Source organism: Triturus cristatus, chromosome 12 (assembly GCF_964204655.1).
Source record: "Triturus cristatus chromosome 12, aTriCri1.1, whole genome shotgun sequence".
In the NCBI taxonomy this organism is placed as follows: domain Eukaryota; kingdom Metazoa; phylum Chordata; class Amphibia; order Caudata; family Salamandridae; genus Triturus; species Triturus cristatus.
In genome coordinates, this window is record NC_140595.1 from 584,173,904 (window position 1) to 584,198,525 (window position 24,622).

The 24,622-nt window shown below is 45.5% G+C and overlaps 1 protein-coding gene across 1 annotated transcript in view; it reads left to right on the forward strand.

Annotated features, from left to right (window-relative positions):
* The window catches only part of IST1 (IST1 factor associated with ESCRT-III), a 177,059-nt gene extending 152,608 nt beyond the window's left edge, over positions 1–24,451 (forward strand). Inside the window, exon 10 of the mRNA XM_085639632.1 lies at positions 21,998–24,451. Within this exon, the coding sequence (XP_085495758.1) occupies positions 21,998–22,197 (200 nt within the window). The 3' untranslated portion in view covers positions 22,198–24,451. The remainder of the gene's footprint in view (positions 1–21,997) is intronic.
* The last annotated feature ends 171 nt before the right edge of the window (positions 24,452–24,622 follow it).

Consider the following 24,622-nt stretch of genomic DNA (forward strand, 5'->3'; position numbering starts at 1 on the left):
ATGTCTTTTATCTTGGCCAGAATCGCCTTCCCGTAGGGGCGCACCCACTGGCATTCCCAGGTCATGAGGGCAAAGTCAGCGTCCAGGTGGGCACACCTGGGACACTGTCGCAGCTCCCCTCCGTATGTCACGTTAAGTCTGTGTGGTGTCATGTACATCATGTGGGTGTAGTTGAATTGTGTGTATTTCAACTGGGTGTTCCGGGAGACCTTCCCTGCGTAACGCAGAACTCTGTGCCATTCGCCCTCTGTAAGGGGCCCGTCACCGATATTTTCCCAATGCGCCCGCAGTCCTACAGCCCAACACAGCTAAATGTAAAATGCCAGGACACTGATGTGGAAGATGCTACTCGGGGCACTTCTAGATACTTAGGTGACTTCTCTTTTCAGGACAAATGTCAACAGTCCATTCAAAGTTATGACACCTTTCAGGAGCATTATCCGTACGATGATCCTGATAAGGAGCAGCACCGTATGAAAGAGGACATCATTACAGTCCCTATATCTCTGGTCTCCGATTTGGTCTGGAGCAGCACAGTATGAAAGGGCACCTAATTTGCACCTAATGCTGAATAATTATTATAAGAGATTTCTGGAGGCGAATGCCCTGGTGCAACATACTCCAGTATGTTTAAAGGCTCTAGCAGTAGTATCCCTTCATAAAACACTTTTGGGCACACAACAGCAAATGGAGGGACAAATCTTGCCTCCAATTACTATAATGGATTACTTTATTGATAGTGATTGGGAACAACAGCCAGAGCAGGGTGAGATTCTTTCTGGATCAACAGGCGATCACCCGGAATGGGATGATTATGTGGCTCCATTATCTGCTTTGACTTTGCCAGTGCCGGCTAATTAACCCCTAGCAGATATTGGCGGTTTTCACAAGCTCCTTAATAGAGTGTCCAAGCGCTTTGACTTGCCTTTCCCTATCAAGCAAACTGATAATTCCTTTGACTTTAAGGATTTGTGTCAATGATCAGTCCGATCCATCCCCAAAGTGGAGTATATATGGCAGGAGGGGTTGAAACTTATGAAGACACTGGCTTCAGTGGCAGCTGTGGTCACCAAGTTGGACACAAAGTAAAAGGCGCCAGACAACTCACCAATGTCTCATTGGTCATCCACGCCCTGACTCCATCATTATGCAGGCAGCCCAACGGCACTCCAAGAATCCTTCCACACCTTGCTCTGCCCCTCCTGATAAGGAGAATAGATTAGATAACATCGGTAAGAGCTTCTCCCCTATGGGGGCAACATCCATCAGGGCGTCTAATGCACTGGCAACATCTTTCAGGGCGTCTAATGCGCTGGCCTGGCGCTGGTGAGATATGACCATTCGATTTGGTCTGACATGTCAGCAATTCTGGAATATCTCCCAGAGGATGAAAAGGAGGAAGCGAAGGAGATTCTTCGGAAGTCATTGAAGCTGCCATGGATGTATCCTCCGAAGCATTCTGTCAGATGGCAAGGGCTTCTGTCCTACGTCGCCAAGATTGGCTAAAGGCCACTTCGTTTTGACCAGAAGTGCAGGCGAAGATACCTGACATGCCATTTGATGGCGACAATCTTTTTGGCAAGCATGTGGATGACTCCCTACGATCTATAAAGTCGGACACGGACACCACACAGTAGAGGGCAGTTTTTTGTCCAGAGTACTTTACCAGCAGAATAGATAACAACCATATTTTCAGCAGGGGTGTTGATCGCAATACTTTTCTCAGCAGCAGTATAGATGGACAGTAGCTTCGTCGTATGCTCGGCAACCCACATGAAGATATCCTCAGGCTTGAGGAAAATTCCAGGACGCTTCTAGGTGCCAAGGATACTTTGAGGGCACCAGTCACCTCCGCACCAATTCAGAAATCCCCTTTGCAAATTTTATAGTCCATGGAAGACCATTTCTTCCGACAAATGGGTAATCGGCATAATTAAACGCAGTTGCATCCTGTAATTTGTTAAATCTCTTAATTTTTCACCGTGCGGAACATCCCTTTACCATCTGCCTTTGCTGAAGCAGATCTGTTTGCTCCTCTCCAAGGGTGCAATAGAAGGGCTTCTGTTGCTTCAACGTAGCAGGTTTTTACTCCCAACTTCTTCCTCATCAAAAATAAATACATAAAGAAACACCCTTTCAGGAGGTTATGCTTACAAGAGATCGTACAACTCGAATACAGGGGATTCCATGACATCCAACAAAATTCTATATACATACTTCCATATACTCATACATGCAAGGTATCGAGGTGGCAAGGTGCCATTACCAATTCAAAGAACTTCCTTTTGGGCTGCTCTCGGCTCCCAGGGTCTTCACAAAATGCATGGCCTTATGGCAGCCTCGTTAGGGAGAAACTGACACCAAGTGTTCACTTACCTGGACAACTGCCTTATAAAGGCTCACACATTTTCCTCTGCAAGCAAATCTACTTGGGCCTGTCTGCAGATGTTCGGGACATAGGCCTCCAACTGAACAGAGAAAATTCTTCACTGGCCCCATCCAGGTCAGCAGTTTGTCAGTGGGGAATTCTGGATACAAACATTTCCTAGGATTTCCCAGCTGCAGAAAGGATTAATCGGCTCAAGACAGTAAAGGCTTCCCTCTTAGGAAGGAGTTTCACATCTGTCTGGAAGTACAAATCCGTGTTGGGAATGATGTCATCTCACATTACATTAACACCGAATTGTCATCTTCACATGCGGTCTTTGCAGGATCAACTCGATGTTCAATGCCACTGAACCTTCAAGGACTCAATATCAATTACCCGACAATGAAGTTGGCGATGGGTTAGTGGAAGGACAGGGCAAATAGATCTCAAGGCCTATCGTTCATCCCTCTGCAGCCTCATATCGTAATGACAATAGATGCGTCTCTGGAAAGTTGGGGAGCTCATTTGCAGGACTTGAAAATTGTTGGGAAATGGTCTGCACAGGGAGCATTGTCTCCCATAAATCTCCTGAAATTGAAATCTGTTTTCCGGGCCTCCAGTCTTTTCTTCCCAGACTCCTCAATTCCTCGTTATTGGTAAAAACAGACAATACCACTACAATGTTTATCTCGCCACACGAAGAGGAACAAGATCACTGGTCTTGTCGGTTCAAGTTCAGCAAATTTGGAAATGGTTGATTGCCCACAACATCTCTCTGAGAGTGGAAAATGTTCTGGGAGTAGAGAACAACTGGGTGGATTCCTTAAGCAGAATGGAGAAACAGTGCCACGAATGGGAACTGAATTATTGTCCGTTATTGCAAGTGTTCCATCAATGGGTACCTAAAGTCTGGATCTCTTAGCTAATTTTTTTTTCTTTTTATTCATCAGAACACAAACAGTACAGCACAAACCAGCACTGCAGCCCACCTTATCACATTTACTTTGCTTAGCAAGTTATTCTCATTTACATAGTTTGTCAGTTCTGGATCACAGTTCTACTCATACGACCGCATCCTTACATTCTACCTCTCTTTCTCTTAAGTATGCAGTCAGAGGGCCCCATATATCTTTCGGTTTGGCCGCACTTGGGAGTTCTTCTGCATATATGTCCAGTGTTTCTTTACAGTACACCAAGTCCTTAACCCACTGTAACAGTGTGGGGATTGATCTTCTTCCCAATTACATCGCCGCACGCCTTTTGGCCATCAGCAATGCTGTTGCTGTAAACTTATAGAGGCGTACCTTCAAGTTAAGGAGGAGATCCAGCAAGCAGGCATGTGGACTGCAATGTTTCCAATCATTTTGTTTACATTTCGTACCACCTCGGACCAAAAGGATTTTATCTTATCACAATCCCATGCTACATGTATAAAGTCTGTTCCCTCTTTCCCACATCTATGACACGTGTCATTGTCTATGATGGCATATCTATGTAACCGCTTAGGAGTATAGTATATTTGCTGTATGTATTTAAAATGTATAATGCGGAGATTGCAATTAGATTTTAGCATCTCTGTCTGACTACAACATTTCTCCCATTCCTTCTGTGTGAGCTGTGGCTGCAAAAGTGCGTTCCAGTGTTCAAATACTTTCTGGGTATAACTTAGTAATTAGTTTCACACATAGGGGCCGCCAGCAATGCCTGGAGTGTATTTAGTGTTGGGGGGGTTCCTGCAAAGACATCGGGTTCTGCTCCCTCCGTGCTACTCTGAGCCTGTGATATAGAAAAGTAAATAGTGGTGTTCTATTTTGTGTGTATTGTAGGTCATCTAGGGTTATGAACTGGCCCTCCGGGAAATTATATTGCTCATCTTTCCCATACTCACCTGGTTCAGCACATTCAGGGCTCCCAGCTCCTGCAGCACCAAGATATCTGGATGATATTCAATCGGAAGCATCGGTGCATACAGTGGCATTTTCCCTGCCCGTCTCCCCAGCGCCTGCAAGGCTGTGGTAGTCCATTGTAATGTATTTATTCCTGTACGAGGTATTCTCCCTTTATGATGCAACAGCACATTACGCAACAAAACCAGGTGCGCATTCCCCTCTTCCACCACCAAGTGGGGGGTGTCTGCATGAGGATTGTACCAATAATGCGCAAAGTGCTCCTGGGCTCAGAGGCAGTACAAGTGGAGATCCGGAGCTCCGAATCCTCCGCTTTTGTAGGGCACAGTGAGGGTTTCCAGCTTAACTCTTGGCTGCTTCCCTGCCCAGATTATTCTCAGTAGTTGTGTACGTATGTTTGCGAAGAGCACACTGGGCAGGATGGTGGGGTCGTATATAAACCGGTTAAGGAAACCCGGGAGTATTATCATTTTTATCAGAGTTATCCTGTCTGCCAGCAATACTGGCATTTTTATCCATCTTTCAACTCTTTTTTTCTAGTTTGGTTAGGTCCCTGCCGTAGTTTTCTCGTATAACTAGGCCCATGTTCCTATGTGCCCATACTCCTAGATATTTCACAGGGTTTGTCGCCCATTCCAGTGGGTATTCAAGCTCATACGTCTTCGTGCATTCCGTGAGTGGTATAATAACTGATTTTCCCCAATTAATGCTGAGTCCGGAAAACTGTTCAAAACGAACATATTCACGTAGCACCTGTTCCAGGTATCTTTCGGGGTTTCATACATAGAGTACCATGTAATCTGCATACAAAGATAAGTCTTGGTGTCTCTGCCTTATGATGCATGCTAATGGTTCGAACATTAAAGAAAACAATACCGGAGACAGGGGGCAATCCTGCCTCGTGCCCCTGCCTATGTCCATTAATTCTGAGGTGTACCCCTCTATTTGCACTCTCGCTGTTGGGGATCTGTATGAGAAGCCCAACCATTTCTGAAAGCCATCTGGGAGTGCCATTCATCGGAGTTCCTGGAACATATAGCTCCAATCTATGGAGTCAAACGCTTTTGCACCATCTAACATAACTGCTACCGTTTTAAGCTCTTGGTTTGAGCTGGTGAAAGAGTGCAAAGAGCGTTCGGAGGTTGTGGGTGGTGAACCTTGTTGGAATTAATCTTGATTCGTCTGGGAGTACCATTAGTGTCATAAGGGGTAGCAGTCTGTTGGCTAGTATGCGGGCTAATATTTTGGCATCCGTGTTGATAAGGGATAACGGCCTGTAAGAGTCGTATCTTGTTGGGGATTTGTCTTGTTTGAGCAAGGTTATCAAAGCCTCGCATAATGTTGCCGGAAGGCTACCCTTTTCATATGCTTCCCTATACATTTCTAGCGTATGCAGTGCCAGCAAATCCATGTATGTTTTGTAAAATTCGTCACTTAGTCCATCTGGGCCTGGTGATTTGCCATTCGGGAGTTATTGTATCGCCTCTGTCAGCTCCGCTTCATCGATAGGTTAGCTTAAATACTCCCTCTATCCCTCAGACAGCCATAGGATCGCTATATCAGATAGGTAGCTATCCAGCTTCTCTAGTGGACCTGCCTGCGAGATGCATAGAGGCCCTCAAAAAAACTCTTGAATTGAGAGAGTATCCCTCTGGGGGGGTCATAGTAGTTGTTCCCTTTGGCATCTGTTATCTGTGTGCTGGGCTGATGGTTTTTATTGCTCGCTATTTTAGTTACTAGGTTGTGACCTGGCCTGCCACCCTCTCCGTAAGCCCTTTCTACATGCCTTGTCGATGGATAACGTGCTTCTGTTTGTGCTAGCTCATTGTATGCTGTTATGCGTTCATGTATATCTGCTAGTGTGACCTGACTTGGCTTTGCATCATATTCTTGTTCTAAGTAGGACAGGGTCTGTTCAGTGGGTTACATCTTTGTACAAATATCTTTCAGTATACCTGCTTTTGTTCTAATGCATACCCCCTTAAAGTGACTTTGAATGCCCCCCATAATGTAGAGGCGTCGCTAACCGATCCCTTATTGATTTTAAAATAGTCTATGATGGCTTCACCAATTCTTACCTTAAAAATCGGATTGAGCAGCGCCTCCACCCTAAATCGCCTTGTGTATTGTCGTGGGATGCATGCTGGAATCTGCAATTCTAGTCTGACCGGGTTATGATCTGAACGCGTCCTAGGCAGACGCCCTACGTTTGCCACCCAGGCATTTACGCCATTGGTCATCAGCCAGCCAAAAGCGGGCGAGGCGTGCGTACCTTCCAGACGGTCTGGGTAGCGGATCCTCCGGGGATCTCCCAGCCCCATCTTCTCCATCCCATCTCTATTATGATGCTCGCTGCCCTGTAGTTTTGCCCCCCATGAGGACTTGACTTATCCTTGCTTGGGTCCAGATGTGTATTCAGATCCCCCCCCCCCCCCCCCCCCCCCCCCCCATATTATCTCTGATTGGCAAGTGGGCGCAAGGCATTGACTATATCGGTGTAAAAAGCCAGATCATCCACGTTTGAGCCATATACATTGACCAACGTTAGTATTTTACCATGCAGGCTACCTTGCAGTATGGCATACCGCCCAGGCACGTCCGTGGCGGAGTGTAGGACCTGAATGGCGTTGCACTCCTCACAAGCGTTCGCACTCCCCGTGCGTACGAAGAGTATGAGGATGCCAGCCGTGTTCCCACCCAGTGTGTGCCCGCCCTCGCCTCTTGTGCGTTTTGTTAAGTGGGTAGCTCAATTTGTATGTCCTGCTTGGTGAGATACGCCAATACTTGTCGAGTTTTCTTAGGGTTGTTTAACCCTTGGACGTTCCACACCATGCATGCCAATTTAACGTTGCCTGAGTTACCTGCTAGTGCCATCCAAACAGTGGGTTGGCCTCCACTGCCTGCGTGAAACCTCTTGCTTGCGTCTTGTGTACCTTCTGTGTGCTGCGGCGATACAAACAAACCTGCATTGCCATCCATCCATCCATCCATCCATCCATCCCTCCCTGATCCACTTCAGCATCCCAAACATGCTAAAGACACTTCCCTCTTATCCCACCTATTGACTAACTATTGAACGATAATAAAGTACTTTCTGATGGATACATCTGCCAGTGGATTCCTCACCTTGTGAATATCCCCTGCGCCAGCAACATTCGGAAACTTGTGTAGCAGTCCACGCCGATGAGGTCGAAGACTACGTCGCAGAGACACGGCTCCGCTTCCGGCTCCATAAAAAGACCTAGTCGGCGTGATGACGTCAGTTCCCTTTTTTCCGCGCCGTCGACGCCAACGGATTTTGGGAATCTCTATTTGTAGCTTCACTGTTACTTTGTGTTTCTACTGGATTTCTCTGTTCCTTTTTCGAAAAAATGTCGACAAAGAAATCGGGCTTCAAGCCTGTCGTGAATGTGGAAAACATATGTGGATCACGGATCCACATGACGACTGTGTATGGTGTTTATCATCTGACCATGATGTGGGTGGTTGCTCTTGCTGTCGCAAGATGAGCTCCAAGGCTCTCAAGGAAAGGGAGGAAGAGAGGAAGGAGGAAGGCGAGAACGAGGTCGAGGTCACGGTCGAGGTCGGCGTCGAAGTCGACTTCGGGGCATGCTTCGAGATCCAAGAAGCACAAAAAGAAGAGGAGACATTCTTCTCGACGTCACTCTGACGAGTTCGGTGTCGAAGTCGCCTACTCGACGCCGTAAGGACTCTGTGTCTCCTTCACCCGTTCCGGATTCGCCTGCTGGTCCTTCTCTAGTGAATTCGCCGGTTCATTCTCCGGCTCCTCCGGCTCCAATGCAGGTTCCATCCCCGGCTCCGGCTCCGTCCCCGGCTCCGGTTGAGGAGTTTCAAGCACCGGGTGAGCCTTTGTTACCACAAATTTCACCGTTGGCGCCGGTTGGCCCGAGTCCGGTGAAGCCAGATCAGTACCCTGCGTTCCCTGGACCGGGTCAGGACCCCACGCATTATTAAAATGCTATGTACGGGGTGTTTTCGAGAGCCATGTAAACCACTGGTGCACCTTCGGGTCCGATGGGTCCCATGGCCTTCAGTTTGGGGGTGACTCAAGCCTATCCACAGGCCCCCTTCATGCCATTTTTTCCGGCGACGCCGTCTTGGCATCTACCGGCGCCGAGGACATAGACTCCGCTCCCTTCTTCGCCGGTGCCGGCTCGACCTCGTTCGACGCCGGCTGCTCCTGTGGATCTACGTTCGACGCCGGCGCCGTCGGATTCGAACACGGCGCCGCCGACGCCGCTTGTACGAATCCGGTCCAGGAGGGAAGCTCAAAGGGTGCTTGATGAGCGAAGGTACCTTCTGGAAGAAGCAGAAGAAGGAAAGCTTGTGGAGTCTGATGAAGTTTTTGAAGAACTTAAAGAGGCTAGTGGATTGGATTTGTCTCCTGAGTGGGAAATTACTCCACCTTCCGATGAACCCTCGAAGGATGTGGCTCCATATCATGCAGTCATTAGGAAGGCAGCTGAATTGTTAGATCTTCAGTTGCCTACTACTGAATTTAAATCAAATATTCTAACGGAGGTACTGCATTCTCCTACTACAGTTTCAGAGCCATTATTGCCTTTTAATGAGGCCATTATAGATCCCGTGATGGAGGTGTGGCGTAAGCCTTTTTCTGCTCCCGCAGGTTCTAAGACAGTTGCTAGGAGGTATAGGGCAGCTCCAGGGGACCCTGAGTTCTTAACATCACATCCATCGCCTGAGAGCCTGGTGGTTCAGGCTGCTCGTTCAGGAAAATCTAAGGGTTCTTTTCCTCAGGTTCCAAGTGACAGAGAGGCTAAAAAGTTAGATCAGTCTGCCAAAAAGGTCTTTTCATCGGCCAGCATGGCCCTTAAATCAACAAATGCCACTTGCCTTTTGGGACGCTATATTCATGCGCTCATGGACTCTGCAAAGAAACTGGCGCAAACAAAACTATCTGAGGAGGATAGGGTTGGCTTTAATGAGGTCTTGACGGATGCCCAGGCAGCAGCACGTCAGGTGATACAAAGTGGACTGGACACGGCGGATTCAGTGGTAAGAGTCATGGGGTCTTCTGTTGCCACTAGGAGGGGTGCGTAGCTGAAGTCTTCTGAGTTTTCCCCGGATGTACAGTCAACACTGTTGGACTTGCCATTTGATGGCTCTGGATTGTTTGGCAAAAAGGCGGATGCTGCTCTTGAACGTTTTAAGGAAAGCAAGGCTACGGCTAAGTCTTTGGGCCTTCAATCCCAGTCAAGGGGATCGTTTAAAAGATACAGGGGTTTCGGAAGGGCAACCTTTCGTTCCTACAGGCAGCAACAGCAGCAAGGCTCTCTGTATAAGGGATACAGAGGCAGAATCAGGGGTCGCACACGTGGCCGTCAGCTCTCCTCCTCCTCCTCTTCCTCAGCCTCTCCCACCACCGCAAAGCAGCCCTAGATCCGCCATTCTGGATCATGCTGGTCCTGTGGGGGGCCGGCTTACCCATTTTCTACTAGATTGGGAAGCTGTTACTACAGATCTTTGGGTTCTAGATCTTGTAGAAAATGGGTACACCCTTCCCTTTCGGGAATTCCCTCCAAATTACCCTCCTTGTCAAGGGGCTTGGTCAGAGAACCACCGTCTTCTCCTACAGGAGGAGGTCCTGAAGTTACTACAGAAAGGTGCGATAGAGGTGGTTCCAGACCTCCTCTTGCAATCGGAGGGGCAGGTTCTACACCCCCACCTCCAGAGCTTACACCTTCATGCCTGGAGATTGAACGGGGCAACCTGAATTCTTTTTCTCTCCTGCCTGATGTGGTAGATGTAATTTTGTCTGCCAGACGTCATTCCACCAAATCTATCTATTCCTATAGGTGGTCTAAATTTGTCATCTAGTGTGGAGAGAAGTCAGTTGATCCTTTGAGGGCTTGTTTATCTGACATTCTGCAGTTTGCCCTTTCTCTTGCTCAGCAAGGATTTGCTGTGGCTACTGTTAAGGGATATTTATCGGCTTTGTCGGCTTTCCTTTGCTTGCCGGATCAGCCGTCATTATTCAAATCCCCTATTGTTCTACGATTTCTCAAGGGCCTCACAAACAGGTTTCCTCCTACTCCCTTTATTGTGCCTCAATGGGACTTAAACCTTGTCTTGACTTATCTTATGGGTTCTCCTTTCGAGCCCTTACACAAGTGTCCTTTGAGGCTGTTGTCTTTTAAGACGGTTTTTCTCATTGCAATCATCTCGGCAAGGAGGGTGAGTGAGCTTCAAGCTCTAAGTTCAAAACCCCCGTTTTTGACCATTCATGCTGAAAGAATGGTACTCAGGACCAGGGCTGCATTTCTGCCTAAGGTGGTAACTCCCTTCCATCTGGGGCAGTCCATTACACTTCCTTTCTTCTACCCTCCCCCTTACCCTTCCAAGGAGGAGGAGAGACTTCACCGCTTGGACCCTAAGAGGGCGGTGAGCTTCTACCTGGACAGAACAAAAGACTTTAGAGTTGATGACCAGCTCTTCGTGGGCTTTGTTGGCTGCAGGAAGGGCAGAGCGGTGCACAAGCGCACCCTTTCCAGATGGATTGTCTTGTGCATCAAGATATGCTACTCTTTGGCTGGTAAGGAACCTCCAGAGGGTTTAAGGGCCCATTCCACTAGAGCCAAGTCTTCCACTTCTGCTTTGTCTAGGGGTGTTCCTGTGGAGGACATTTGTAGGGCGGCAACTTGGGCCTCCCTCCACACTTTTGCAAAACATTATTGCTTCGACACTGAGGTGAGGAGGGACGGACACTTTGCTCGTTCCGTCCTTCAGGACTTTCTGGTATAGAAGGGTGGACACCCTCCTCCTGGAGTGGGACTGCTGTGGGAATCTATTCACAAGGTGAGGAATCCACTGGCAGATGTATCCATCAGAAGAACAAGTTACTTACCTTCGGTAACGCTTTTTCTGGTGGATACAGTATCTGCCTGTGGATTCCTCACTGACCCACCCGCCTCCCCGTTGTCCACCCTTGTATACCTTAAGTATATGATGGTGTTTCAAAATGTATTTGTTACTATCAAAGGCAGTGTGTTATCTCTTTTGCCTTTCTATTTATTTTTCCACACTGTGTGTGTTGCTTGTATATTATGTACTGTGTATATATTGCTGTCAGTCCGTCCGTGTGCCTCGAAGGCACGGAAAAAAGGGCGGAACTGACGTCATCACGCCGACGAGGTCTTCTTATGGAGCCGGTGACGTCAGCGGAGTCGCGAGCGGAGCCGTGTCTCTGTGACGTCGTCTTCGACCTCATTGGCGTGGACTGCAACAAAAGTTTCCAAATGTTGCTGGCACAGGGGATATTCACAAGGTGAGCAATCCACAGGCAGATACTGTATCCACCAGAAAAAGCGTTACCGAAGGTAAGTAACTTGTTTTTTTGGGTTCTCATGCTGGGAGGGCTGCCCGGAGCTTTAACTCGCTCCAATCTCGGAGTGGGGCCAGGTGCACGGATGAGCTGCGCTCTTACAACTGTGGCGTGCAGGTATGTCCCAGGTCGGAGTGCTGTCTACTTCTTTTCCGTGTCTCCATGTGAGTCCTTACACAGTGCCTCGCCAGGCACCATGAGGTTATTGATCTGAGTCGTCGCCGTCTTGCGTGCGTGCAGAACGCTTCCTCCTTGTGATGGATCACAAAGACTCCTGTGCAGCTTTCGTGGTTGTGCATATTTTCTGTTTCCCTCCGTGCTCAATACGTAGCCGGGCTGGGCACAACATGGCATAAGGAATTCCTTCTTTCCTGAGTTGCCACTTGATATTTTGGTACTCCCGTTGTGCGGCCTGTACCATTGCGGTGAAATCTGGTAGACCGCCACCCGATATCCCTGGTAGTTTAATTCTTGCTTCTCTTTTGCCAGGCGCAGCATCGTGCCCCGTTCTCAGTAGTCGAGCATTTTTGCTATTATGGGCCTCGGCGTTGCCCCAGGCAGGGGTTTCACCATCAACAATCTGTGGGCTCGCTCGACCACCATTATAGGAGAGAATTCTTCTAGACCAAATAGTACCTTAATTATTTGCTCTACGAATAATTCCATCTTTCCAGTGTTTGCCGACTCCGGAACTCCTACGATACGTACATTGTTGTGCCTTCAGCACGCTTCCAAATCTTCACTTTTCGCTTGAATTACAGCCTCGAGCATTTCCATATCTAAGCATTTACTTTTCGCTTGTATAATATCTTCAGCTGATGAGATCCTTTGTTCTGCCTCTGAAAATCTGGTGCTTGCTTATCAAGTTTAGCTGTGATATTTTCCATGCGCAAATTTAGCAAATCTATTTTGCTTTCAATAGAGCAGAAGCTTTGTTGCATCGCCTGTAAAGTTAGTTCTAATGCACTGGCTCCCTGAACCTCAGGTTCGTGATCTGAGTCTTTTTGTCCTTCGTGTGCCGTTTTGGTGGTTTTCTTGACCCCCAAGTTGAGACGCTGTTGTGTCTTGTCAGTTTTCCCCATATTGAAGCCCTTTTTTGTGCCTCAGAACCTTTTGGTGCTGGCCCCGCAGTGCCCGCCGCTGTGTTCGATCGGGTGTTGTCTCACTAATACCGGTGTGCCTGTTAGTGTCGGGGCCTCTGCAGTTCAATATGTAGGCCTTGTCTAGCCTGCTGATATTAGGCCTCCAACAATGTATTGTCTCACGCTCACCATTCAGGCCCACTTGGAGCAGCAAGCTCAGCGGGCCAGGTTGTACTCTGAGGAGCGTTGTTTGCCCCCAGGTCTTATCGCCTTGACTTGCCAATATTCTGGCACTTATTAACGCGGCTGCCCGCCCGCAGGTCCCGAGACGTTCGGCCGCCCCCTCCTAGGCCATGGCCACTACCCCCAGGCCTCCTTGTGCACCAACCTCTCTCAAGGCTGGCTAGCTATATGGGCCTAGTCTATGTCTCCGGCCACGTCGCAATGGACAATCGGGCGGCCACCGCTGTGTATTTCTGCTGCCCACTGCCACGGTGGGCCGCCTGCAATCTTCACGATCCGCCGACTTGACAGCCCAGGCCTACTTGCACCTGTCGCACACTGCCTCTTGCTCCGTGGCGTGGGCTTTGATGTTGGGCTGGCCGCTTACTCTTCCTGCAGCCGGGGGCCGTACCTGTTCAATCGCTGGTCTGCTGGTCTCTTCTATGGATTTCTGATGCCCATTGCTACGATAGGCCTTCCGCACCCCTCGCGATTGGCCCTCCAGATGGCCCGGGCCTACTTGCCCCTGCCTCTTGCTCCACGGCGTGGTATTTGATGTTAGGCTTCCCGCTTGCTCTTTCCACAGCCGGAGCCCGTACCTACTCATTTGCTGGTCTGCTCGCCCGGCGTGGAAGGACTTGTTGTGCAGATCCGCCTGGTTCGTTTCAGGGCTGGGCCCGCCTCTTCTCCCTCGCCGGGCCCATAGCCGCCGAAGATGCAGCTCGTCTTTCCTGCAATGTCTCAGCAAAATTTTTGCGTTCCCAATAACGCTACACTGTTCCGACCTTCCTCATTCCGTTATTCTGTGCTTTGCAGTGCGGATGGACAAATTAATGTTGGATATTCTTGCCTGTCTGGCAGAGCAGCACTAATGTGCAGCCATCTTGCCTCTGGCTCACTAGCGCCCCTCTTCGCCACCTTTCAAAACAAAAAATGCAGGATGTACGTCAGGAGGTTTCCACAGAAAAGGTCTTGGGGAAATGTGTTCCAGCTCTCTCAGACAGGAATATTGGCTTTCCCTCCCTTTTTCACTGATTCCAAAAGTTATTCGGAAAATGAAGCAGGAAGCGTGGCCAAGGCAGTACTGGTTCACAGAGCTGCTTCTTCCATCAGTGTATGCATATTTAATTCCAGCTGACAGAAAATCCTCTCTTAATAAATGAGGGTCAGGTGGTCCATCCACAGATACGTTTGCTCAGCTTTGCTCCTCACGACATTGAGTTTGGGATGCACACTTGCCAGACGATTGTAGGTCAATTCTCCAGCTCTCTTGTCACCACAACTAAAAGTTGACCAGAAAAATGGAAAAGATTTTGTTCATGGTGTATCACTAAAAATCTGCATCCACTTTCTTCTGCTCCAGAGCATATACTTCCTTATATGCTACATCTATCGAACTCCGGGCTAGCACATTCTTCCATGTAGGTCCATCTGGCCGCTATTTCCAGATTTTTAAGGCGACGGGGGAGCTCTCGTTCTGGTCTAACAGATTGATTAAAGGGTTAATGAGATGCATGTTTAGAGTCTACCCTCCTTTGAAGATTCCCCTGTGGTCTGGCAACTCAACACAGTCTTGTCTCAGCTCATGAGAAGTCCTTTTGAACCCATTCATAAAAGCGGACATGAAATATATTTCGTAGAAAGTAGCTTTTCTATTGCCACTGCCTTCTGCTAGGAGGATAAGTGAGATTCACGCCTTGACAATTCATGAACCATACTTAAAATTCCAGGATGACAAGTCATATTACGAACAAATCCCAAGTTCATTCCGAAGGTGCCAAACTCGTTTGGCTTAAATGAACCTATTGTGTTACCAACATTCTTCAGTAAGCCTTCATCTGCAACAGAGAGTGCCTTACACTCTCTATATGTCACACGGTCTTAAATTCTACTTGAATAGACCCAAGACGTTTAGGAAATTGGACCAACTCCTGATTTTATTTGCTCCACTGAGAAAGGGTCAAGTGTTATCACGGGCAAATATTGCTTGTTGGGTTTCTGCAGCCATCACCTTTGGCATGAAAAAGCAAGAAGACCATTGACTGCATAGGTGAAAGCCCATTCTACAAGAACAGTTGCTGCATCTTTAGCCCTGTTTGCAGGTGTTTTGTTGCCAGACAGTTGCACGGCGGCGATTTGGGCTATTGCCCACACTTTCACGAAGCATTTGTGTCTGGATTCTTTTAGAAAGGCAGATGCTGTTGTTGGACAGGCAATGTTATGTCCTCTGTTTCATTAAGGTGCACAGTTTTTTTTAGCTTCATATACTGTATGTTATAGTGTATCGAATATGCTATTCAATGCTTTTCTCATCTTTATGGTCCACTCGTATTAGTGAAGTTGATCTTGAGGTTTTGTTTTTCTTTCATGGTGGGATGGTTTGGCTTACCCACCACCATTTTTCGTTTGGTACTGCTTACTAGTCTGATTCAAGCATGTGAATCCATGAAAGATATATACTGGAAAACCACAAGGTGCAGGTAAGCAACTTGTTTTTTCCAGCTTTTCCTATTTGAACTCAATGGCTTGGTTCCTGAACCCATGCAGTTTAGACACCTGAACTGTCCTAAAGATTGTAAGGCATTTTAAAGGAGGCCAACCTTCTATTCACCAGAACATACTATGCATTTAAATGTAAGAGGTTCTCTCTTTGGTTCATTCAGGAGAACTTCGACCCTACCTAATGTCAAGAAGAGGCAGCAATTCCTTACCTTCTTAACATCTGATTTCTAGTAGAAAATGTCCTTTGCAAACCTTTGTCAGAGTCCCACTTTTAAATTCTAAATATCATTAGGAACTTTGTTCCACCATTTGAAAGAAATATCCTCTCTAAACTAATGTGTCCCCCTTTCAAACATATCCACAAACCAGCCTTACAACATCTAAGACAAAAGGCAACTTTCCTCAGTTTCATCTCAGAAAGCAGAGATAGGGCGATCGATTTTCATTGCTTACAGAGCCATACTCTGTTTAATAGGAACGGGCTGGTAATTAGCACGTTTTGTGGTATCCATTCGAAGGTAGTGTCAGGTTTCCATTTTAATAACTCCTTTTCTTTTCCTACCTTTTTCAGAATCATTTCTTAACAGCACAGCAGAAACAGCTCTTTACATGTTAGATGTAAAAACGGCGTTGCGTTCTGCATAAAACTAAAGACCTTAGACTGTAATGATCGGCCGGTTTAACAGGTTTAGCCGTTATAAAGCACTTAATTATTCAGTGGGTTGCCCCTTACAGTTTACAGTGGTATGAGAATGTTAACACAAACCTATCTGCCGGGCCTCAGGCCCACTCTAGTACCAATCAAGCGGATGCTACTGCATTACTGAGAAACATCCTCATTTAAGAGGTATGCAAAGCATCCAGTTGGAATTACATTCACATTTTCACAAGTCCCTACTGTCTTCAGTCAGACTCCAAAGCTAACACTCAAGTAGGGCAGTCTTCACTAAGTAACCACTTTGGTTAAGGCACATTGCTCTTCTGTTCTTTTCTTTGACTTTGTGGGAAGAGTTTTCTATTCTTTTTGGTGCATTGGCCATTAATGAAGATCCCATGGAAGAGAAAGTCAATTAACCTACCTGTAATACTAGTGCCACTTTATGGAAACTTTCTTTAAAAGTCATAAGAAATTCTCCCTCCTCCCAAAAGAAATTAGCAAGGAATGTGTTGCTTAATTTTCCAGATCCTAAGCTCCAGTTGAAAGAGAAGTGATTTAACTGCTACGGACAGATCATGCTTGATACCTGGTGGAGTGTCCTTTCTTGCAGAAGCTGTGTTGGTTGTCATGCCTTTGTATGGTTCAGCCTCGCTAGTTACGTATCAATTTTCACTCACAATTCCTTTAAGAAAGGGTTATGAATTCGGTTTTCATGTAGGTTGTCAAAATCATATGTGAAGTAGTCCTTGCAATTGAGGTACAATCTCAATCTTTATATAAGCCAAACGCTGTATGAACACTGTCACTGCCCAAGATGTGCATCAAACTGTGCAATGCTTACGAAATAGGCAGTCCGTATTTCACATATGAAATCCAATAATGATTTCCTATATTGGTAATGGGTTGTTGACGAGCCAAAATGTGTTGCATTCTATAGGGCTGAGTAATTGGGAGGAAAAGAAATGCCTTTTATGATCAGTGAAAGAGGGATGTCATTTTTCATAATATATTTATAAAAATGTAAGAAAAAGGTATTTTTTTAATGTATTTTATATTGTCAATCACCCATTCCTAATCACCACTGATGGACAATAAAACCATCTGTTCATTTATTAAGCTATATGTTATTTATTTCACGGTAGCTTTCACATGACTATTAGAATTTCAAAAAAATTATGAATAAGAAATGCTCTAAAAAAGCCTGCATGTGCACTCCAGTTACACCTGGACAGTTGACCTGATTTGCAGATGGGCTGCTGCAAGCTCAAGGTTTCCAGCTCATTGCTTTCTTTTAAAGAGGTCAGAGGGCTAAGAAAATAAGTTGGCTGTAATTTTTAGGAGGGTTCTATGGGTGAAGTATATTTTCAGTGCTTGCACGAGGATTGCAGCTTCAGCTATAGAGCTTCTGAGGAAATGAGGTAGAGTTTTACTTGTCCCCAGGTCAAGGGTGGCATTCCTAAATAGCCTTTTATCTGTGTGATTCTGTACAATATGATATACATTTGCATAAACTGAAATATGACACAGCTCGGTGGTCCGATGGAAGGCATTATTTTATTATGTTCTGTTTTCAGGTGTCAGAAGCATGGCTATCGCTACCTGTGTAAGCGGATGGTCTCATCCTATCCGCGTAAAACATTCCTAATCACCACTGATGGACAATAAAACCATCTGTTCATTTATTAAGCTATATGTTATTTATTTCACGGTAGCTTTCACATGACTATTAGAATTTCAAAAAAATTATGAATAAGAAATGCTCTAAAAAAGCCTGCATGTGCACTCCAGTTACACCTGGACAGTTGACCTGATTTGCAGATGGGCTGCTGCAAGCTCAAGGTTTCCAGCTCATTGCTTTCTTTTAAAGAGGTCAGAGGGCTAAGAAAATAAGTTGGCTGTAATTTTTAGGAGGGTTCTATGGGTGAAGTATATTTTCAGTGCTTGCACGAGGATTGCAGCTTCAGCTATAGAGCTTCTGAGGAAATGAGGTAGAGTTTTACTTGTCCCCAGGTCAAGGGTGGCATTCCTAAATAGCCTTTTATCTGTGTGATTCTGTACAATATGATATACATTTGCATAAACTGAAATATGACACAGCTCGGTGGTCCGATGGAAGGCATTATTTTATTATGTTCTGTTTTCAGGTGTCAGAAGCATGGCTATCGCTACCTGTGTAAGCGGATGGTCTCATCCTATCCGCGTAAAACATCGTCTATGGCAATGAGGCATAATGCAAAGCTGACTGACTTGACCATAAATGGACCGTGGAAATTCATATATATATATATTCACTGAAAAAACCATAGGTTTCAGGGGTGTTATAGTTAGCTGGACTTTTCACTTGTACAAAACCATTGAAATTCCCCCGTTATAGTTGTCTCAAATGACATCACTGATGACATCACTGATGACATCATCCAGTGAATGTGTGTTTTTCTGAAAACTAAATGTTTTATATATGTATATCTCAAGGTCGATGGAAGAATAAATGGGTATATAAGTGTCTAAATGGATGATTTGTTTTTGAAAAATTGATTGTGTAACTGACTGATTAAGTGTATCATAGTAAATACATGGCTTAGTGAGTAATGTTTAAATATGTAAATATCTGTATCAGTCTCTCACTTTGTGTATAAGTGGCTGCATGGGTTGGTGAGTAGCTACATGGGTGTCTATATAGGTTATTAGTTGGTTTTTTGAGTATCAGTCTGAGTGTCTGCATGGTTCGGTGGGGGGTATTACGTAGTGCATAGGTGCATGAATGAGTGACTCACTGTTTGTATGTGTTGAAGACAGCATGTGTGCAGGACTGTATGGGTGGATGAGTGTGTGTATGGGTGTGTTAGTGAGCGAATGACTGTCTCAATAGTGTCTTTATGAGTAACTACATATGTTTTAAACTAGTATATGTGACTATTGGTGTATATAAGTGAGTATATGTGAGAGTGAGAGATTGAAAGAGTTCCTGTATGAATAAGTATGTGTTTCTATAAGTGATTGTTTAAAAGACTAGGGGCCCGATTCACAGAATTAACTTAAGACTAAATCCTAAACTTACTACTTTGTGGTATTCACAGAATGCACTTACTACTTTTGGTATTCACAGACTGCACTTACTACTTTTGGTATTCACAGAATGGATTTACGACTACTAACTTTACGTCCGCACTCGGGCTGGAAATTCCAGCCCGGAGGCGGAGCTTCTGGCTTGGAGGCGGGGCTTCCGGGCCGGAGGCGGAGCTTCCGGCCCAGAGGTGGGGATTCCGGCCAGTGGCGGAGATTTAGATAACTATATCTCGCGCGACCGCCACTCTATCACAAGGATGATGTCATCCGTGATGTCATGAGTGATGCCACTGACCATGTCATGAGTGATGTAATATGTGACGTCATGAGCAGTGGATTGCGGGCGCGCGAGTTATAGTTATCGGAACTAACTATAACGGGGGAATTTCATTGGTTTTTTACGAGTGAAATGTCCACCTAACTATAACCTGTGTGAAACCTATGGTTTTTTAAGTGAATTTGCAAGGTTTTTTAAATGCTAATTCCTAACTATAACGTGTGTGAAACCTAGGGTTTTTTAAGTGAATATATATATATGTTTAAAAAAATCACTTTTCTGAATAGTTTTCAATATATTTAATTTGCAAAAAAATGTGCATTAGTATCTCACAAAAGGGTTGGACTATTCAGTGCTTATATAATCAAAGAAGATCCCCCTGGTAAAGAACTTGGAATACTGGCAAGTCATTTTTCCTTCGTAGTTACGTTAATGCTCTGTTATCCTGGCCATCAGTCAGGGGCGGCTGGTGTTAATGGGCAAAAGGGGCGTTGCTCTGCCATTCTGAGGGGAGAGGCAAGACAAGAATTTAAAAAGCCAAGCAACTGAAAAGAAATGATTACTTGTTGGCTGCTCTATTACTTTCAATGCTGCAGCTGTAATAAACTGCAGACGTCCTGCTGAGCATGTGCCTGCCAGGGTGAGGTCATCTTTCGACCTCCAGGCACAAGCTACAGTAGTGACATCATGGCAGGGGGTGTGCCGAGTTAGAATGCCAAGGATAAATCTGCTTTTCGGGCGCTTTAGAAAATGGCCCTGGGAGGAGTTTGCAGAACATCATTAGTTTCAATGGCAGAGGGTGGAGCAGGCTGAGAGGCAGAATGAGTAGTGGGTGGCAACAATTACCAGTCATCACGAGAGGAGGTGAGCTGTAGGAGGGGTGCAGCTGTCTGTACTCTTCCTTCCTTTCCTCATGTGTGATGTGCTTTCACTTTTGAAAGCGTTATGCGGCCGAACATGAGCAATGTTTCATTGGGATTGTTACAGCATAGGCCCAAAAGAATACGGGTTGGTAGGTGCCTATTTTCCCTTTAAGCTAAGCTGTAATTAATATACATAATTTTTTATAGATTATTTTATTTACGTGCAGTTATCAGCCATGTGGTGCTCACGCTGGAGAGTTTGCAGTTAGAAAACTGGACCCAAAGACAGTGGCGCACATTACAAGAGCACCCGGGGACTGGGCTGCATTAGTCAAGGTCAGATTTTTTTAAGGCACCAGCAGTGTAAGTGATTTGCCCAGAATCACAGGATATACTGTACATAGCAGTGTCACGAAAGGGCCGCTCCTCCTGTGCAATTATGGTAGTTGGCCTCCCACTGGTCATGTTTCTTAAATGCTTTTCACCTTTTCCCCTAATGCACAGCGCAGTTACAGCACTGTGCATGAGGAGAGTGGAAAAGATCTATCGCCGCATCGGCATTGCAGGGCCCTCTAAGTATGTGCTAACAGGCCTGAAGTGTGTTTGCGTCGATCCAGGCCTGTGCTCAGGACACCACACCGTGCACCGCTGCATTATATTGAAACCGGCCTCCGTCACACCTCATGCTTCACAGTGAGTTAAAAATAAAATGTATTGATAAATCAGTTGTTTTTATTTAGAACAATCCCCTCCCTGCCTTTCAGCTTAAATGGTTTTGGCTTGTCATACTTGTATGAAAGTTACTCCGGAATCTCAACCTGTGAGTCAGGGTACAGAAATCTTGTAATAAACTCCTAGATAAGTATCTAACTGGCCTAACTGGACAAGATTTGAGCTCTTTCTAGTTGCTTGGCTTGTGTACCTGCTCCGCAGTGAAAGCGTTAAGCTACTGAAAACTCCATGTATTGACTTAGGTCGAATAAACAAATAGCTCCTTTCCCATAAAAGGGCCCATTTTGGGAATGATGTAGGCCGGTTCTGATGGCTCAGTAAAGTTTCTCCTCCTACAAAACAAATCTAAGACCCGTATACCGCATCCATGACAGCCGACTTGCCTCTTATTTAACTAATGTCATTGTCATAAGGGGAGGGGCAGGACTGTTTCTCAGGTTTAAAATAATCTGATGTGCTTCGGTTAAATGCCTCTACGTGTAGAACAATACATTTCAGTGAATTCTGAAGTCTAATTTATTTACTTATATAAATGTTGTCCATATTTAATGTGCTAAGATACGGGATGATATTTAATGTTTGTTAATATTTTGAGATCACATGTTTATAATTGCTTTCTAAACTTTCTTGCGCCCTCGCAAAGTTCTTTGTTAACATTAATTAAAAAAATGTGGCATTTCCTACTCTTGTTTTTCCAGTTGAACTACCCACTTCGGCCCAAACACACATGATAGTCAGGCTCGCTTGCTATCTGAAAGCCATGGCCAACTTTTACGCCCCACCACTTAGAAATCTCACCAACCACCACTGCCATCAGTGTAGCCTTTGTGTTTTAATAAGTTAATTGCACTGTATCAATTCCTGTTAACCTCTTTGCAGACCACAACGTGGCTTCCATATTTATGATGTATGTTTTGTGTTGTTATTTTTTAACATGTAATTTCTTATTGTAAACAGGCCCTGGAGCGAAGCCAGAGCAGTTTACAAAGCCGTCTGCGGGGGCCTTCGGAAACTATGACAACTTCGTGCTTCCAGAGTTACCATCTGTGCCTGATACTTTGCCAGCATCGTCCGTAGGAGGGAACACGACTGCTTCTGAAGACATTGACTTTGATGATCTTTCACGCAGATTTGAGGAACTTAAAAAGAAAACCTAAGATGTAGATTCTGTGCGGGCTTCAGAATTTCACCAGCGACTGGAGCGGGTCCTCACTAGGATGGAACTTGAAGCTGCTTTTATGACTTTTGAAGTCCCTTAATGATCTGTTTTTCTATAACAAAAAGTCTGTATGAATGCTTTTACCTGATTTCTTCAGCGTGCTGCGGTGTTCTTGCACTCCAAGATTTCATGCGAGTGATAGGAGCCTGCAGCAAGGCATGAGCTCGGAGTCCTCGATTGGAGAAAGCTTTTTTCTTTAACATTGGGTGAGCTTTGATCAGCAACACTTGTAACACTGGAAAATCTTCTAAGATTGGCAGGAAAGGAGTTCTGAATTTCTCTTAACACTCCAACATACATTTCCAGATGGTTATATCAGTATCCCTCTTGTGTGGCTGAAGCGTGTTCTGACACTGACAACATTGCTGTTGGAGGGCATCCAAGGAAGAACTGCCGCATATTAAGTGCTCTGAAAAATTGAACTGTTTCAGCTCTGGTGTCCTTTTGTGTATGAAACTGTATGAACCATTCTTTTCATCCTACCCACAATCTGTAAATTTATATTTGAAAGACTGGTTCTTTGTGTAAGCTTCAGAATATAAGAATTGTTTGTTTTGACAGGGAACGTACACAGTAGATCCATACCACACTAAAGAGGTTTGAAAAGCAGGTATTGCTCCACTGTGGTGAATAATTTGGGAAGATGCAGGGTTTGCTTTGTACTTTACCTGGAGAAGATGGGCGATTAGTCATGAGTGCACGTCACTAGGGGAATCGTGCACATTCCCTAAAGTGGTCATTTGGACAGAGCAAAGTGCCACTGGAGATGCTTCAACAAGGAGCTGAGCAAGGATGCTAAAGTTAGAATTCCAGGCATGGGCCACCTACAGCAGTGGAGTATGTAGAAATAAGCACATGTACTAAGTGTACGCTCATAGGGCAGATACTATGAAATGTGTGTCTTCTAATTGTAAAATTCTGCACTTGAAATAAACAATGCGTCATAAATGGCTGCTCGCAGGAGAAGCAAAATATAAGCTCCATCATTAAACTCTTAAGCATTGACATAGCAGGTCTACTCTGTCAGCCTCTATAAAAGTTATGGTTAGCCACTGCAGAGACACCCACAAAGCATACAAAACAAAGGCCCGGGAGTGGGCTTCGATGCAGAGCCAGGTATCCGCACTAGAATAGACTGTCCTTGCAGCTGGCCACCCAATGGCATGTATCATGTGGAAGAGTCATCTGCATCAAATAAATTGGAAACCGATCTGATTGAAGACTGCACTTGTCCTACTCTTCTTTAGATAGACCTTGTACTCCCCATCTAAATTCAGACCGCCATACCCTGTTAATTGTAGCACTTTTTTGATGGACCTCTCAAGTCTGCCATCTTATATGGTGTGCTTTGCACTATTCTTCCTCCATTTGCCTGTCGGTGACTACAGTTGGTTTTCATCCTAAGCCACTCCCCAGTCTACCTGTCAGTCTTCCTCTCTGCTGTGCTGCTCACAACCAACCCCACAGATTGCCTATAGTTTGCCATGTTTCTCAGCATTGGCTCCTGTAGCCTGACTTTTAGTCGCTCCCTTTGTGCTAGACTTCATAATAGCCTCCCTGCCTGTGCCTTTCCCCTTCACCATCAGTGCCTCCTTTTACGCTGTGCACCTTGACTGCATACATTTCTTTACAGGTGTTGTATATCATTGCCTTCTTCTGTGCTACGTTGCTTTATACTCTACTTGCTTGGAAGCACATTACTCAGTTGACTCTGAACCTCAAAGTACTCCCGTTTGATTTTTTTGTCAGCGATCAACTAATTTCTCTAACTGATAATGTAGAGCAGAGTCCAGAACAATGTGGTGTTTGTGTCCAGTCAGGACCCCTCTGTTCCCTAAAGCTTCTTCACAGCTGGCCACTGGTTGCACCCTGGTCAGCTAGAATGGTTGTAAACTGGTAATATGCCTGAGCTCTAGTTAATAAAATGTGTTCATTTGCTGGCCGGTGTAGTCCCACAGCTCTTGATTAATTCATACACTTTTGCCTTCCAGGAACACTACTCTGCTGGAGGAACAAAGTACCAATGTGGCAATTTGACCACACCATGCATACTCACAGCTGATCCCACCACCCTGTAGATCTTTTTAAAATATTTGTGTACATAATATTTACAAGGAAATTGTTAGGTTTTTCTTTCGAGTGCTTTATTACTTTAAAAATCATTCCAAATAAATTTGAGGACTTGCAACATATTGATGCTTCTTTGTATTCTTGCCTGCTCAACTCTTGGAATGGAGCTGTAGAAGTGATCATTGTAGTGTTCAACTGAGGTGATGTCCTCACTGCTGCATCTGTGTAAAATAGACAACCATCCTCCCTTTAGATCGATACAGGAGATCTACTAGCTGCTGCTCTAGCTAGTC